This window comes from Erinaceus europaeus, chromosome 21, assembly GCF_950295315.1.
Source record: "Erinaceus europaeus chromosome 21, mEriEur2.1, whole genome shotgun sequence".
In the NCBI taxonomy this organism is placed as follows: Eukaryota; Metazoa; Chordata; class Mammalia; order Eulipotyphla; family Erinaceidae; genus Erinaceus; species Erinaceus europaeus.
Genome location: NC_080182.1, coordinates 3,676,490 through 3,692,678, shown reverse-complemented (window position 1 = coordinate 3,692,678; position 16,189 = coordinate 3,676,490). Strand labels below are relative to the sequence as shown.

At 50.8% G+C, this 16,189-nt stretch overlaps 1 protein-coding gene across 5 annotated transcripts in view; it reads left to right on the top strand.

Moving 5' to 3' along the window:
• Positions 1-16,189, top strand: part of MGLL (monoglyceride lipase) — a 125,123-nt gene that overhangs the window by 39,404 nt on the left and 69,530 nt on the right. For all 5 annotated transcript variants that reach the window (XM_060180285.1, XM_060180286.1, XM_060180284.1 and 2 more), the window contains exon 3: positions 4,406-4,512. In XM_060180285.1, coding sequence (XP_060036268.1) covers positions 4,406-4,512 — 107 coding nt within the window. The remainder of the gene's footprint in view (positions 1-4,405; positions 4,513-16,189) is intronic.

Below are 16,189 nucleotides of genomic sequence, written 5' to 3'. Positions count from 1 at the left end.
CCAGCTCCCAGTGGTGAATGTGGAAGTCCTATCACACTTGGGGGTGGGGGGCTCCCCTTCCCTCAAAGCACACACTGGGGGTGGCAGCAAGAGGGTGGGGCTGGGCAGGACTGGGAGCTGGGGGTAGAGGGGCAGAGTAGAGGCAGCTGGAGACAGCCTGACTTCGGGTCGGACCACTGATGGGACATAAGCAGTCGGCTGGATGCCCCTAGAACAGGTGGATATTGTAGGGTGTTCTGGCAGGTGGGACATAGGCCAGCTTCCTGAGACCCCTGCCGTGGGCGCAAGCTCTGAGCCCGGACGTCATCCGGCCCAGCAGCAGAGCCACGCTAAGCCAGCCGTTTTCTCGGCTGAGGATAAAGCAGTGAAACGACGTTAATGAGAAGTCACATTCTGATTAGAGGAGGAAAACAGGAGATGGATCAGTGGGTACATGATACTAGGTCCTGATGAGTATTAGAAAGACTGCTTCCGCGGAAACAGAGATGGCCTGAAGCCCGAATGCCTAACAAGCATGCTGAACTTTGGTGGGGGGAGGGGGAGAGGCTCCCCAGCAGAAGTCTCGGTAAGTGAATGCAGAGGCTCCGGTGGAAATAAGCTTGCCCAGTTGTGCTCTGGAGCTGACTTGGTCCAAGAATCTGTTGGGGACACCACTTCCCAGCTCTGTATTCAGTGACATCACATTAGGAACTGGAAGTCGGGTTGAGAATTGGCACACCCAGCTGAGTGCACGTGTCACAGTGCCGAGAACCTGGACTCAAGCCCTCACTGCGAGGGCCAAGCTTCAGCAGTGGTGAAGCAGTGCTGCAGGTGTCTCTCGCTCTCTCCCTCTCTATCTCCCCCCTTCCCTCCTGATTTCTCTCTGTCTCTTCTAATGAACAAACAAGTAAAAATCAGAAGTCAGTGCTGGTGAGAGCCTTTACACCAGGGAAACTGGCCAACGTGGTGGGGTGGGCAGGTCAGGACCCTCAGCACACCCTGACTGGCATAGCTGAGTACCGGAGAGGAGCCCCAGGGTTCCGCAGCCAGGCAGAGGGGGGGGGTGGGGGGAGCCAGGGGGCGCGCACAGAGGCAGCAGGCTTTGTACTGTGGCAGCGGGAAGTCTCCGGAGGTTTTACAGCCAGCCGGGAGTCATGTGATTGGATTCTCACTTTGCCGCACAGATTCTGCAAAGTGCTCTAGTCCTGGGAACACTAAGTGTGAGAATGGGGGAGGGGAGATGAATTGCTCAGAATTAGGGTCCAGGCCAAAGCTGAGTCCTGGAAGCCTTAAGAAACCCTCTTACTGGGAGTCGGGCTGTAGCGCAGCGGGTTAAGCGCAGGTGGCGCAAAGCACAAGGACCGGCATAAGGATCCAGGTTCGAACCCCGGCTCCCCACCTGCAGGGGAGTCGCTTCACAGGTGGTGAAGCAGGTCTGCAGGTGTCTGTCTTTATCTCCTCTCTGTCTTCCCCTCCTCTCTCCATTTCTCTCTGTCCTATCCAACAACGACAACAACAATAATAACTACAACAATAAAACAACAAGGGCAACAAAAGGGAATAAATACAAAAAATAAATATTAAAAAAAAAAAAAGAAACCCTCTTACTGCAGCGGCTCCTGCAGAGACCCAGGTGAGACCCACGGTCTTCACGTCCGCCTGAGCCTGCGGGTGCCCGCCTCCCTCGGCTACCTGTGGTGGCAGATGGACCTGTTTAACTGCTCCAGGAATGACTCCTGCCAGCTCTGCAGAGATAGCTCGTGGTTTACCCAGCAGGCCCTCAGGGCTGTCAGTTTCTCTGCCAAGATGGCTGCCTTCTCACTGCTGGTAGGTTCCATGTGGCATCAGCTCCAGCCGCACGCACCCTGTGCACAGAGAAGGCGCCTCAGCGGGTGGGACCCACTCTGTAACTTCGAAAACTCTCTGGGTGACTCCAGCGTGTGCTCAGAGGGGTTTGTTTAGAAGTCTCTCCAGAGTCAGAGCAGTCAGCAGCTACTCCAATAGTGGCGACAATGTCGTGTGTTCCCTCGGACACTAAGTGAATCCCTGGAGTCCTCAGCAGGACTCCTTGATCACTTGTCCCTCTGCCTTCATGTCACTGGCAGGGTCAGTGCAGCAGCTGCCACAGCCCCAGAGAATGCTAAAGTGCTTAGAGCAGCCTCTTTCTGCAAATGGGGCATGCTGCTGCCTGTCTAGAGGCGCCAGCCATGCTCCCCAATCACTAAGAGAAATTCCATCAACAGACCTCCTCCTCCAAAAGTGTCAGGGTGGGAGGTGTCACTTGCCAAGGTGACATCCTGGGCGGAGGTGGCCGGGCATTCCACATTGCGCTGAAGAGGGTGGGAGACGTTTCTCTTCTGTTTGGGCATAAGGCAGGGAGGACAGATGCCAAAGGCACTGTTGGAAAATGAGGCGAGGCTGCTGCTTTGTACATTGCGTGGAGGATAAAACAGGAGGTTGAGAAACAAGTCAGCACCACCCTGGCTGCCCTGTGTGGCTTGGCAGCAAGGAGGGAGACAAAGGACAGGGACCTTTGGCCAAGTGTTTATCTATTTGCCCAACACATGTACTAGTCCCTGCTAAGCCAGTACTGGGGTACAGCTCTCCGTTCCTCCCGGCAGCACAGTGGACATGGCTCCTGGCCTCCTGAACTGACCTTGAAGTGGAGGAGAGAGCAGAAGATTGGGCAAGTAAGAGGCTGAGCAAAGTAGCCGCAGACTGCCATGATGGTTCTCACGCTGAGAATATGAGTCTTGACATAACTAAGAACTATGTGCCTTTATATGGCCCCACCCTCTGGGATGCTAATTCTGACTTCGTCCAATGTGAGACTCCTCTTCAGCTTTGGAGACTGTGGGATAAGTCATAGTTCAGTGGGGGTTATTGCTTATGCCCCAGAGGGGTCACTCCTCACTGAAGGCTACCAGAGTGCCAGAGTGCCCAGCTAAGCACAGCTTCCAGCTCCTGGTTCTGCCCTCTCAGCGATTGTAAGTTTGAAAAACAGCCATTTATTTTAAAACCTTACAATATTCCCCATTCGTTCATTCATTCATTCATCCATCCATCCATCTATCCATTCATTCATCCATCCATCCATTCATTCATCCATCCATCCATTCAGACTGCATTTGCTCACAACTCTGCTAGCCATTACTAATCCTCAAGAAAATTATAGCAGGGAGGGAGGAGATGACTGAGCTGGGAGAGCACACACCTGGCTACGCATGAGGTCTGGGGTTCAAGCCTCAGCAGTACCTGGGAGGCCTGTGGACAGCATCAGGGGCTGCTCCATGGAAGACGGAGCAGTGCTATGATGTCCTTCCTCTCTGGGTGTCTTTTTCTCCCTTTCTCCCCAAGAAATCAAAGCAGGAAAAAAGTTGGGTCAGAGCTCAGCATTGGTATTACACATATGCAAAGTCTTGGGTTCACTCCCTGGTATTTCAATAAAAAAAAAAATAGTTACAATGTGGCAGAGGCCTGCAGGAAGTAGCTGTTGCCCGGTTATAACAGAGGAGGTTATAAAGTGCTACAGAACCCAAGAAGAGGAGGAAGGAGACTTACCAGCACCTTTGGGGGCTGTGAAATCTGTCTTGGAGAAAAGGAACCTCAAGACTGGGTCTTGAAGGGTGGGGAGGAGTATGCCAGATGGAGAAAGAGGGGATGAGGGAAAAGGCAGGCACAGAATACAGATTCCAGCAGCCTGTGGGAGCACGGGTACAGAAGTAGAATGAGCCCACACAGAAATGGGAAGAGCAGTTTGCCAGAACTCTTCTAATGGTAAGTGACAGCAAGGCCAAGGACCTCATCAGCACAACAGAAGGTGGGGCAGAGAGGCACTGGCTTCAGGGCTCAGAGAACACCAGTAAGCCTTGTGGACCCTCCCGCATCGCCAGCTTTGGTGAGGCAGCTGGAGCCTCCTCTACTTCCGGTCTAGGGGAAAACAAGAATGCCTTCTGTCTACCTTGGCCAAAGCGAGGGTCAGCTCTGACTGGACCCAGATGACTTGTGGAGTCCCTTGCCTGTCCCTTGACGGAGTGGCCAAGACAGAATCCCCCACTGGCTGTGCCTGGCCCACGTGGGCAGCAGGCTTAGGACCCCTGAATGGTGTACCAGCTCTTTGTCTGCAAAGTTGACATAAATTGACTCCAGGGACCCTCACAACCCTTCCTGCCCCAGGAGACCCTGTGTTATTACTGTTTTCCAAGTGACCTACTGTCTCTTTCAGCCTGTGTGAGAGTCATAGAGAGCCAGGCTTTGGTCTCCTTTCCCGGTGAGCCTGGAGCTGAGCATTGTAGCAGCTAATGTCTTTTTCTGGAAGAACACATTTAGCCCACAGTCCAGTCTCTGAGGCACTGCTGGTGTCCCGGAAGCTCAGTGCTGCCCAGGGTGCTGCATGACTGACCCGGCCTTCCTCTCACACCCACAGGGCCCTCATCTTTGTGTCCCACGGAGCCGGGGAGCACTGCGGCCGTTACGACGAGCTGGCTCAGATGCTGGTGGGGCTGGAGCTGCTGGTGTTTGCCCACGACCACGGTGAGTACCCCCCAGGCCCCCTGGGCAGGGCCCAGGCCCGACACCACCACCGTCTCTCTTTCTCTGCATTGCACTGCTGATTCCTGGTGGAAGGCATTCTCATGAGCTGTTTCTTAGAAAAAAGAAAGAGGCAGTGATATGAACCAAAGAAAAAAATATGTCTGGCCAGCACTTTCTCTCGAGTCTGAATTGAATACAGGGTGATAAGAAACCCCAATTGAAAATACCAAAGGCAGACTCTGTTTGTGTAGAAACCTGCCCCAGGCCAAGTAACCCTCTTATATTTGATAAAGTGCTTTCTGTACAAAGCGGGCCCTGGTTTTTTCCCCCAAGGGATTTCAAATGGATGTGGTGTAGTCAGTGCAAAGACAGCTTCAACCCAGTTAACCACAGAGGCTTACAAAGAATTTCCAACCAGCAGAACAGTTAAGAGGCTGTGTCAACTACAAGAATACCCCAAAACAGACACAGCTACATCCATGCAAGCACACATGTGGACACACACACAGGCTGAGTCTTTGAATCTCCATCAAGAAACAGCCTGCAGCGGTCCTCCAAATGCAATATTCAGTACCTAGTTGGCTAGGTAGTTCCTTAGTCATCTTGTGGCATTGCCCATGCATGCACAGATGTCCGTTTTAGATCTCTCTGCACTGAACCATCTCAAAAAGGAAGAGTTCCCTGTGAGGGAACAAGGCGATTTCCCCACAGATTTCCATGGAGAAATCTATCATCCTGGCCTAGATCCAGGGATGTTGCTTCCATTTTTTTTTCTTCCTAATTTGAACATAGATAATTAAATGAGGCTTCTGAAACGAGGGAGAGGAGAGCTGCTGTGATGGCACCCGGGGCTCTTCATAAAAGAGAGTGAACACCGTATCTAAGCAGAGAGAGCAGTCCTGCCGGGGATCGAAGCTTCCTGGGGCATTTTGTGCATAAAACTGCAGATCTGGCCTACTAAGAGTCCTTTTTCCCTTTTCCCCCAACCAGATATGTGTGAGTGTCCTTGTAATGTGAATATTGACTGAGTGCTTTCTAATTATGGTTGTTAATGTTCTCTAGTGCTTTGCTGATGGTCCCAGTAATATTTGTGAACTAGTACTTGGGGATTATCCTCAACGTCACTATGGGAACTGTATCATTATTAATTCTGGCATTTTTTGCTCTGTGTAGAGGTCTAAGAGAGGAAGAACTTATTTCCTATTGCATTCATCTCTACGAAAACATACTGCAGGGCTTGAGAGGTTGCTCACTCAATAGAACATGCTCCCTACTATGTTCAAGGCCCCGGGCTCGGGTCCCAGCACTTCACAGGAATAGCATGTTCCTACACTGGGGAAGGTCCAAGGTTGACAAGAGTGTTATTTAGGTATCTCTCCTCTTTATAATTTTCATTAGTGAATTAATATTGATTTACAAAATTACAAGATAACAGGGATACAACTCTGCCCTGTTCCTACCACCAGAGTTCTGCATTCCCAGTCCCTCCATTGTTAGCTGCAGCAGTTCTCCCAAGGCTGCAGATATGAATTAACTATTATTGGTACGATGATCTATCTGTATTTGTATAGATTTGGCCTCTTTTTTTTTGGGGGGGGGGGGTCGGCTGGAGTCCTATCTTCTCTTCCTTTCCAAGTCACACATACACCTATTACTACATCCAGATGTTCTCCCTTTCTTCCTCCTCTCTCTCCGGGTCCTGGTGGAGCTGGAGTTCAGAGAACTCTGGTCGTCTCCCCCCTATCATTTCTCCCCCACTGGGAGTATGGACCGAAATTATTTTGGGGGTGGAAGTATGACTTCTGTAATTGCTTCTCCACTGGACATGGGCGCTGGCAGGTTGATCCATACCCCCAGCACATTTCTGTCTTTCCCTAGTGGGGTAGAGCTCTGAAGCAGTGAGGTTCCAGCACACAGTGGTGAGGTCATCTACCCAGGGAAGTCAGGATGGAGTCATGATAGAGTCTGCAACTTGTTGGCTGAAAGGCAGCAAGATACAAAGCAGGGCAAAATGATTAATGAACAGGAAACAAAAAGTAGGAGTGGAGCAGATGAGAATAGGGAGCTCAGGGTGGAAAGAAGCTAGGAAGTCCATTCCAGGCAAGTTCTTAAGGGCCCAGGACTATCGTAGTGTTTGCTTGAGTCTGAGAGCTAACATGGAGGTGGACAAAAATACTGTCTGAGAAGATGGTGTCAGAGTAGAGAAAAGGGCTAGAAAGTTGGGTTAGGGCAGAGAGTAGCTCCCATTCTGTGGATTAAATTAACTTTATTTACCTCATGTACCTGATCAGGGCATATATATATATATATATATATATATATATTAGCATAAGAGCCTATGTAACCTCTGAGTCTCTATTGGTCTGAGCTGGCGCATGGTCACAACTGGGAACACTGCAGGCTACACTCACTTCAGGACCAGTCTTCCCTGAGCGGCAGAGCAGGAGACCCAGCCTCCTTTCGGAGAGTGGGGGCAGTCCCTACCTTTGCTGCTGTATGGTGAGGCCAAGGTTCTGGGAAGGGCTGCAAGAGAGCCTGTGATGCCGTTCCTGATGGAAGTGACCACTGAGGTGGTCTCTCCTCTTTCTCTCTGTCTTTCTGCTCATAGCTCTCTCTCTCCCTCTCCCCTCCCCCTTTAAATAAAACAGAATAAAAATACCGAGACTGGGAGTCTGCTCAGTGGCTTCATGTCTGTGTGTGACCCTGAGTTCGTTTCTTCATGTCTCATTAACAAACAGGAATGTGGGCCTGGAAGGCGGCGCACCTGGCTGAGCACACATCATCGTGCTTTAAGATCCCAGGTTCAGGCTCCTGGTCGCCACCCGCAGAGAGGAAGCTTCGTGCGTGATGACGAAGCAAGGCTGCGGGTTTCTTTCTCTTCCCCGCCGTTTTAATTTTTTTATATTTATTTATTGGTTAGCGATAGAAATCAGAAGGGAGAAGGGGGTGATAAAGAGGGAGAGAAACAGATACCCGCAACACTGCTTCACCACTCTCAAAGCTTTCCCCCTGCATGCGGGGAATGGGGACTTGAACCCGGGTCACTGAGCCTCGTTACATGTGTGCTCAGCCAGCTGCGCCGCCATCTCTGTTTCTCCATCTCCATATCCCCCTTCCCTCTCAACTTCTCTCTGTTAAAAGGAAAAAAGCGGGGGTCCGGTGGTAGCGCAGCGGGTTAAGCGCAGGTCGCAAAGCTCAAGGACCGGTGTAAGTATCCTGGTTCGAGCCCCCGGCTCCCCACCTGCAGGGGAGTCGCTTCACAGGCGATGAAGCAGGTCTGCAGGTGTCTGTCTTTCTCTCCCCCTCTCTGTCTTCCCCTCCTCTCTCCATTTCTCTCTGTCCTATCCAACAACGACGACATCAGCAACAACAATAAAACAAGGGCAGCAAAAGGGAAAATAATTTTTTAAAAAATTTTTAAAAAGGGGAAAAAGAAAGAGATGGATGGCCACCAGGCAGTAGCCCTGATGGAAAATAATAAACAAACCAATAAATGACTGTTGTGGTTATCAACATCATCTTCCAGCTAAACAAAAGGGATATTCTGAAAGAAAAGTCTGTATAGGTATTTTCTGCATTCTTAAAGTTTGTATTCTACCATTTGACTTTCTCAGAAAACCTATGTCAGCACCTGGGTTTTTTTTTTTTTTTTTTAGTTGCAAAAAAAAAAAATTCAAAGAAATCCTTTTGGTTTGGGGAGGGTTTTGGTTTTGGTTTTGTTTTTGCCACCAGAACCAGAACTTTTCTGAGGCAAAGCTTCAAGCCTGCATGGTTCTACCATACTCTTAGCAGTCGCTCTCGCTCTCTCTTAGAGGGTGAGAGACAGAGAAGCAGAGGGAAACAGAGAGAGGAGAGGTTCCACAGCATTGGTCCACCACTCGTGAGGCTTCTCCTCTGCAGATGCTCCCATGTCGTGACTGGGGTCTTGAACCTGGGTCCCTGTGCGTGGTGAAGTGCCCTGACAGCTGAGCTAGCACCTGGTCTTCCAGATACTTTCGCTTTTTTTTTTTTAAATTTTTCCCTTTTGTTGTCCTTTTTTAAAAAATCATTGTAGTTATTACTGTTGCTGTTAATGATGTCATCGTTGTTGGATAGGACAGAGAGAAATGGAGAGAGGAGGGGAAGACAGAGGGGGGGAGGGAAAGACAGACACCTGCAGACCTGCTTCACCACCTGTGAAGCGACTCCCCTAAAGGTGGGGAACTGGGGGCTTGAACTGGGATCCTTACCCCAATCCTTGTGCTTTGCACCACCTGCACTTAACCCGCTGCACTATGGCCCGACTTCCTCACTTTTAAGACAAAAGGTGAAAAGAGCGTCAGCGTGGTTATGTAGTAAGCATCCTAGAGACACTGTGGGCGGAACAGCAGGAGTGACCCTGCCAAGTCCCTTGCCTGGCGAATACGTAACAAAGACAGGGTGGTGTCATTCCTGCTTTGACTTTGTGACATTGAGGTTTTAAAAATTATTTAGTATAATTGGTTTAGGGACCTGGGAATGCTCAGAATTTCCCCATGTAAGTTAACAGTATTGACACCTTTGCTTTATGCCACTACAGTCTGTGAGAGGCTTCAGAGGAACGCTGCTTTCAGAGAGTGGGGGATACCTGTAGGATGCCAATGCCAAACACCAATGAGCAGAACTAGGGGCCAGGCGCTGGGGCAGTGGCTAAGCACTCATGTTAAAGTGTGCAAGGACCCAGGTTCAATCCCATGGTCCCCGTCTGTGGGGTGTCGGGGGTGGGGAGGGGGTTCTCTCTCAAAAAAAAAAAAAAAAAAGACTGTTCAGAGCAGAATTGCAAGTATCTGTTTTGAATCTTGGTGTCAGTTGTCATACAAGGGCCCCAAGGGCAAGTCTGTGGAGGCAGGCAACTGTGGTGCCTCAGTCTGGCTTTGGAAAACAAAATTCAAAGGCATCTCTTTAAGTGCTAAAGAAGAAAAGGAATCAGTCACTCTTGGTGTTCCAGAATAGCATCTAAGGCTGGGGCAGGGCTGTCTGCTGTGTTGTCTGGGCCCAGTGTTTATGTCCACCAGTGTTAAATGCTTTGATCTAGTGTTTTTTTTTTTTTCTTTATTGGGGAATTAATGGTTTACATTCAACAGTAAATACAATAGTTTGTACATGCATAACATTTCCCAGTTTTCCATATGACAATACAATTCCCACTAGGTCCTCTGTCATCCTTCTTGGATCTGTATTCTCTCCCCTCCACCCCCACCCCAGAGTCTTTTAATTTGGTGCAATACTCCAATTCCAGTCCAGGTTCTACTTGTGTTTTCTTTTCTGATCTTGTTTTTCAACTTCTGCCTGACTTGATCTATTACTTTCTTCCAGCAAGTCTTTGGAAATCTTTCTGGAAAATGCCCAAAGGAGGTATTTTATTCAAGACATGAGCCCATTGTGTGTGTGTGTGTGTGTGTGTGTGTGTGTGTGTGTGTGTGTGTGTGTTTATTATTTACTTTCCCTTTTGTTGCCCTTGTTGTTTTGTTGTAGTTATTATTGTTGTTGTTGTTGATGTCATCATTGTTGGATAGGACAGAGAGAAATGGAGAGAGGAGGGGAAGACAGAGAGGGGGAGAGAAAGATAGACACCTGCAGACCTGCTTCTTGAAGCCATGACTGTGGCCATCTGGCTAGCATGCTTGGTGGGCTGGGGTGCAGCAAAAGGTGCCAGTAAGGGCCTCCTTTTACTTTGTTCCCTGGTTTCACACTGGAGTTTTGCAGGGTGGCCTCATGGGTGTGAAATGAGTGCCGGTAGTGAGAACTGAGATTAACATCACTTACTGGGTGCCTGCCGACCGCGTGCCAGCCTCTGAGCGCAGTGCCACTGGACAGGATCTCTAAGCCCTCGGGACATCTGACATCACCACCCCCCAGGAGGCTGTGCAGCATAGGAGCTCATTCTCGCTGCACCCAAGCATAGGAGCCGCTTAGCAGACAGTTGATGGCATGCCCTGGCAACGGGACCACAGTAGCTAAACAAAGAGTGTCAGCTTCTATCGCACTCTGCACAAAATCTGAGACAGGAAGGAGGCATGGGAAGCAACAGAGGAAGGGCCGGGCTCACAGGAGGAAAGCTGGCCTCCCTCAGATCTCCCCAGCAGGTTCCTGCAGTGGCTCCCCCTGAAGCCAAGGAGGCAGGGAGGTAGAGCCTGCTGAGGGTCCATTTGTTGATGCAGGTGAAGTGGGGCCGCGATTAGGAAGGAGAGAGACAGAGTGACTGGTGGCCGTCTCCTGTGCCACACCACAGCCGCCAGGCGTACCGGTTAAGAGAGCCCCTCTCTGCTGCGACTTTGGGTGTGGCAGCTCGCCCCCGCGTCACTGTTCTGTGGTATTCAGCCACCACCTCTGCCCTCCATGAGATGAACTGCAGTGGCCCCTGTTGGCATTGGCGAGAGGTGTAAAGAGTAAAACTCGTGGTCGCCCGCTGGCTTGGGCTGGGAGATGCGCGTGGACATGGTCATCATTACCTCAGTGGCAGAGGGACCTGCCTCCACCCCCCCCCCGAAACTGGACAGCTTTGTGCTATCTCCTCATCACTGATGTGTCGGCGCTCAGACCTGGTCTCTCTCAGCATGGCTAGGCTCTTGTGGTAGAGGCTATAAGATCCCAGGACACAAAGACTTGAAATTGTTAGACATTTAAAAAAAAAAGATCAAATGATTGATGAATAGCAGAATACTGCACTTTAGGACTTGGTGCCAGGGCCTGAGCCAGGGGCCCCCACATGCCGGTCCAGCACTTTCCCTCCGAGTCGCCTTCCTTCTGACAGTCTGACTGCATTGTGTGGCTCCTCTCTGTAGCTCCCCAACCTTCTCATCTGCTACGAGCAGCCCAGGGCCAAGCAGGGAGTTGAGGCTTCAGCGTGTGTGGAATGAGGGAAGAAGCACCTGGCCCAGAATCCTGGTCAGAGCAGAACAGCAGCAGCACGCTCAGCAGAGCCGCCGCAAGGAAGTGTCCACATTCGCAGGGTGCTGCCAGGTCACCTCCTTGGGGTCAGGGCCTCACAGAGTGGGGGCCGGCTGGCGGTCTGAGTCAGGGCCTCACAGAGTGGGGAGGGGCAGCTGCGAGGGGGACTTGACAGGGGTGTGGATGGGGCTTGGAGCAGGGGAGTCACAGGCTGTGCCTCAGATACCCGGAGAGCTGCCCCTGAGTCTGCAGAGACAGCCCTGGTGGTAATAAAATAAAATAAAACAGAAGTCTGGGGAGTTAAGCGGTAGCGCAGCGGGTTAAGTGCACGTGGCGCAAAGCGCAAAGACTGACACAAGGATCCTGGTTCGAGCCCCTGGCTCCCTACCTGCAGGGGAGTCTCTTCACAGGCAGTGAAGCAGGTCTGCAGGTGTCTGTCTTTCTCTCCCCCTCTCTGTCTTCCCCTCCTCTCTCTTATTTTTCTCTGTCCTAGCCAACAATGACGACATCAATAACAACAACAATAATAACTATAACATTAAAGCAACCAGGGCAACAAAAAGGGAATAAATAAATATAAAAAATAAATAAGACAGAAATTGGGAAGATTTGAAAAATACCGGTGAGGAACCAGGAGATCGCTCACCTGGCAGAGCATAAGCACTGTGTTGTGAGGCCCTGGGTTCAATGCCCGGTACTACATGAACATTGAGGCAGTGCTGTGTTATCTCTCGCTCTCTAAAAATCAGATCAAAAATTGGCTCCGTGGTATGCACACGCACGAGGCCTGGGGTTCATTCCCTGCTGCCGCATAATCCAGGTTACTGCTGCCCAGTGGGCCCCCTCTCTATAGAGATTTCTTTGGCCTTTGATGTGATGGGGCATCAGAACCCTGGCGAGGGGCAGGGAGGGGCACAGCAGCAGTGTACAGGACTTGCATGTGAACAGTCCTGGGTTCCTCCCTGGCACCAGTCACCAGCACTGAGCAGTGCTCTGGGCCAGGTCCATAAACCACCTCAGTGACTCCAAGATGGCGCCCAGGTGGAGAGCCTCCGCTGAGGCCCAGCGGGTCGTGTGGGCCAGGTGCAGACACCCAGTACCACACACTCACATCGCGGATTAGCTGGACCCCAAAGGTTAGCAGTGGCAGGACTGGGAGGGAGCAGGGCTCAGGGCTCCAGTCCCTTTGGACACTAGGAGCTGCCGGTGGAGGGCCTATCACTGAGGAGTAACGGGCTTTGGGAAGCAGGCAGGACCAGCAGGTGACTCAGAACTGGGGTGCCAGGCAGGCAGAAGCAGGGGCTGCTGGGACCAGTGCACAGGTGGGAACACCCCACCCGAGGAGGGATTTTCTGTGGCGTTCTAAATATAGCCGGAAACAACCAAGCTGGCAGTCCCTTGGTCACCAGCTGCTCACGGTGACTCACTGGAAACCCTTTGGTCTCCCGCACCAGCCAGAGCAGCGGTGTGGCCAGGAAGGTGGGTTGGGCTCCCCCGTCCTACCCGGATTGCCTGTGGATGGGAGGTTCCAGGGGACTGCCAGCAAGGTCACCCTCTACACCAGCCAAGGCAGTCCCCTACTTCTGTCCCCAGGCATCCTTAGAAATACACTTGCTGGGGCTGGAGGCAAGGCTGCCACCTCTTTATTTACAGAGTAGAAAAGAACCACTTGTAACTGATTAACAGTGAATTAATTATCTGCAAATATTTGAGAGAAAGTGTGAAGGGAGGTTTTAAAATTTTTTTTTTTAATTCAGTGGGAGTATGTGAGAAGAGGAAGTTTGGTGGGAATGTCTGTGGGCAGCAGTGATGCATGACTGGAGGGGGTGACATGAGAAACTTGGGGTAAATGATGTGTTTTCCACACAGGAGGCCAGCTCCTCACCGGCTCTGTTCTGTAATAGGTTGACGTCCACTCCAGTACTGCATCTTTGTTAGAAATGTTTTTTTTAATGTGCTGATTTTTCTCGCTTTGATAAGCACGAGTGTGAAAATGATGGAGTGAGTTGTCCCTGGCTGCTTGGAGAGTTCTGGGTGGGTGGGTGGGGGGGGGGGTTGTTCCTGCAGGTGTGGGAGGAGGGCCCTCTTCCTCTTTCTCCCATTCTGTTCCCTGGTGAGCACAGCTCAGGCCTTGCATCTTAGATCTCAGTCTCTCACATGACTTTACTTGTGTATTGGCCTCTCTCTTGATTAGACCAGAAACTTCCATGAGCCTGTTTGCTTGTCTATAAAGGACGGTGAGAAGAAGCACAGTTATAATAACGAGGAGGAGGAGGAGGAGGAGGAGGAGGAGGCAGCTACATGCTGTGGGGAACATAAAGTGGGAGAAAACAGGAGACTCTACCCACACTGAGCATGGGGAGGCTGTGGAAACCCAGGTGGCGGGGCCTCATCCCCAGACTGTCAGATCCGGTCTCTGAAGGGGGTCAGGACCACCAAATGTTTCTTGTGTCGGATCTACTTGAAGTCAGTCTAGTGCGCGTGTTGTTAACACTGGAGGCCTTATTTTGCCCTGCACAGCTCTAGCGTTTCCGACAGCAGGCACCGTATGAGAATCACTGTGCGTTGGGTCTGCGTGAGGGGCGGGCCAAGGGAGAATGACACAGACCTAGCTCCTGCTTCTAAGAACCGCGGAACAAGGAAAGAGACAGACATGCCGTCAGAGAACAGTGAGTGGGAGCAAGGGGAGCACATGCCTGACCATGTAGGAGACTCGCCTCCATTCCCGGCACCATGTGACAGCACTAGAGATGCCGGCAGGCCAGCCCCGTGGGTGGTGGAGTGGTGCCTTAGTCGTCGGCAGTGTCTCCCTCCCCTCCCTCTCTTTCTTAAAAAAAAAAAAAAATGTAGATGAAAAATTGGGCCCGGATGATAGGTCAGTAGTATCACACATTCAGGAGGTCCTTGTTTTTCATTTTCTTTTTTTTAAACATTTCATTTGTTTATTTCAGATAGAGACAGAGAAGTTGAGAAGGGAGGGTGAGAGAGAGAGAGAGGAGAGAGAGAGAGACAGCTGCCACACTGCCTCATTGCTTGAGAAGCTTCCCCTATGCAGGTGGGGGCCGGGGCCTGAACCTGGGTCCTTGTGCACTGTGATGTGTGCGCTCAGTCAGGTGTGCTTACCACCCGGCCCCCCTCAAGAGGTCCTTGTTTAAAGTTTATTCTCCAGTACTACATAGGAAGGGGGGAAAGTGTAAGTGAAAGATTCTGTTCCAGGTAGAAGGATGTATGGGGGAGGTGGGGAGAGGCTGATTCTTCTACCCTGTGGGAGTGGCCAGTGGGGGAAATCCTTGCAGGATATACATAGAGCCCTGGCTTCAGGCCCAGGCACCGCATGGAGCAACACGACAGCACCAGGGGAATTCCATAGATGGTGGAGTGGTAGTGTGGTGTCTTCCCTCTCGCTGCCTGCCTCCCCCACCCCCCCCCCACCCCCTCTTCTTTCTCTTTTGCCACCAAGGTTGTCACTGGGGCTCTATGCCTGCACTAAGAATCCACTGCTCCTGGCAGCCTTTTTTCTTTCTTTCTTTCTCTCTCTCTCTCTCTCTCTCTCTCTCTTTGATAGGACAGAGAGAAATTAAGAAGGAAAGGGGAGCTAGAGTGGGAGAGAGACAGACACATGCGGCACAACTTCATCTTTCCTGAAGCATTCCCTCTGCAGGGGAGGACTTTCACTAAATAAAAATGGAAGAATTTGGGCCTAGGAGGCTGCTCAACCTAGGAGGTTGCTCAGAACTCTGGCTTCATACCCTGGTATCATACTGTAAAGGTTGGGTGGGGGCAGAAGATAGGGCACTTATCTTGACTAGCCGTGTGGACCTGGGGTCCAGCCCCCGGCAACACATGGGAGCACACTGACAGTGCTGGTGGCAGCCTGAAGAGTGAGTGAGTAAGTGGTGCCGGGGTCTCTCCTCGCCTTTCTCCTTCTGCCCGGATCTGACATAAGGAAAACAAAGAGAAAAGCCTAGGAAAATAGCACAGTGGTTCATGCAATAGATTCCTTGCCTGAGGCACCTAAAGTCCCAGCTCCAGTCCCCTACACCCTATAAGCCAGAGCTAAGCAATGCTCTGGTAAAAAAAGAAAAAAGAAAGAAAAGAGAAAGAAAGAAAGAAAGAAAGAAAGAAAGAAAGAAAGAAAGAAAGAAAGAAAGAAAGAGGAAGGAGAGAGAGAGAGAGAGAAGGAAGGAAGGGAAAGGGAAAGGGAAGGGGAAGGGGTTGCCCTGCATGAGCACTGAGTTCTTCACATATGAATCAGTTCACTTGACTTCCTTGAAGTGTCAAAGGCTCATGGCCCTTTTGAAGGCTATGAGCAAATGTGCAGTCTGAACTCAGACTCCCAAGTTAGTGTTAGAGTTCAAAGACAAACAGATGGACCCAGTGTCATCTCTTCTCCTCTCTAATACTTTGCCTCCTCAAAGTGTGGTTACCTCCCCAAAGGACTGCAACCCCAGGGAGTGTGCTCATTCATGAGGAGTGTATTCGGGCTTTCTGGTAAAGAGAAAGCGGGCACCACTCTTACATCTCTGGGAGCAGCAGTTTCTGGAGTGTTCAGATGAGTCACTTATTGGAAGAGAAGGAAAAAAAAGTCCAATTGTTTACATGTGATACATTGAAAAAGAAGACTGAATAATTCTAGGGCAGGAAATTCATCCCAGCTCCATGGATGCTCTTTGCTGTGGTTCAGGAACTGAGAAAAGATGTTCCTAATTATAATGTATGCTGAGCTTATATTTGGAAGTAGAGCAGAAACACAGACCGTAGCATCCAA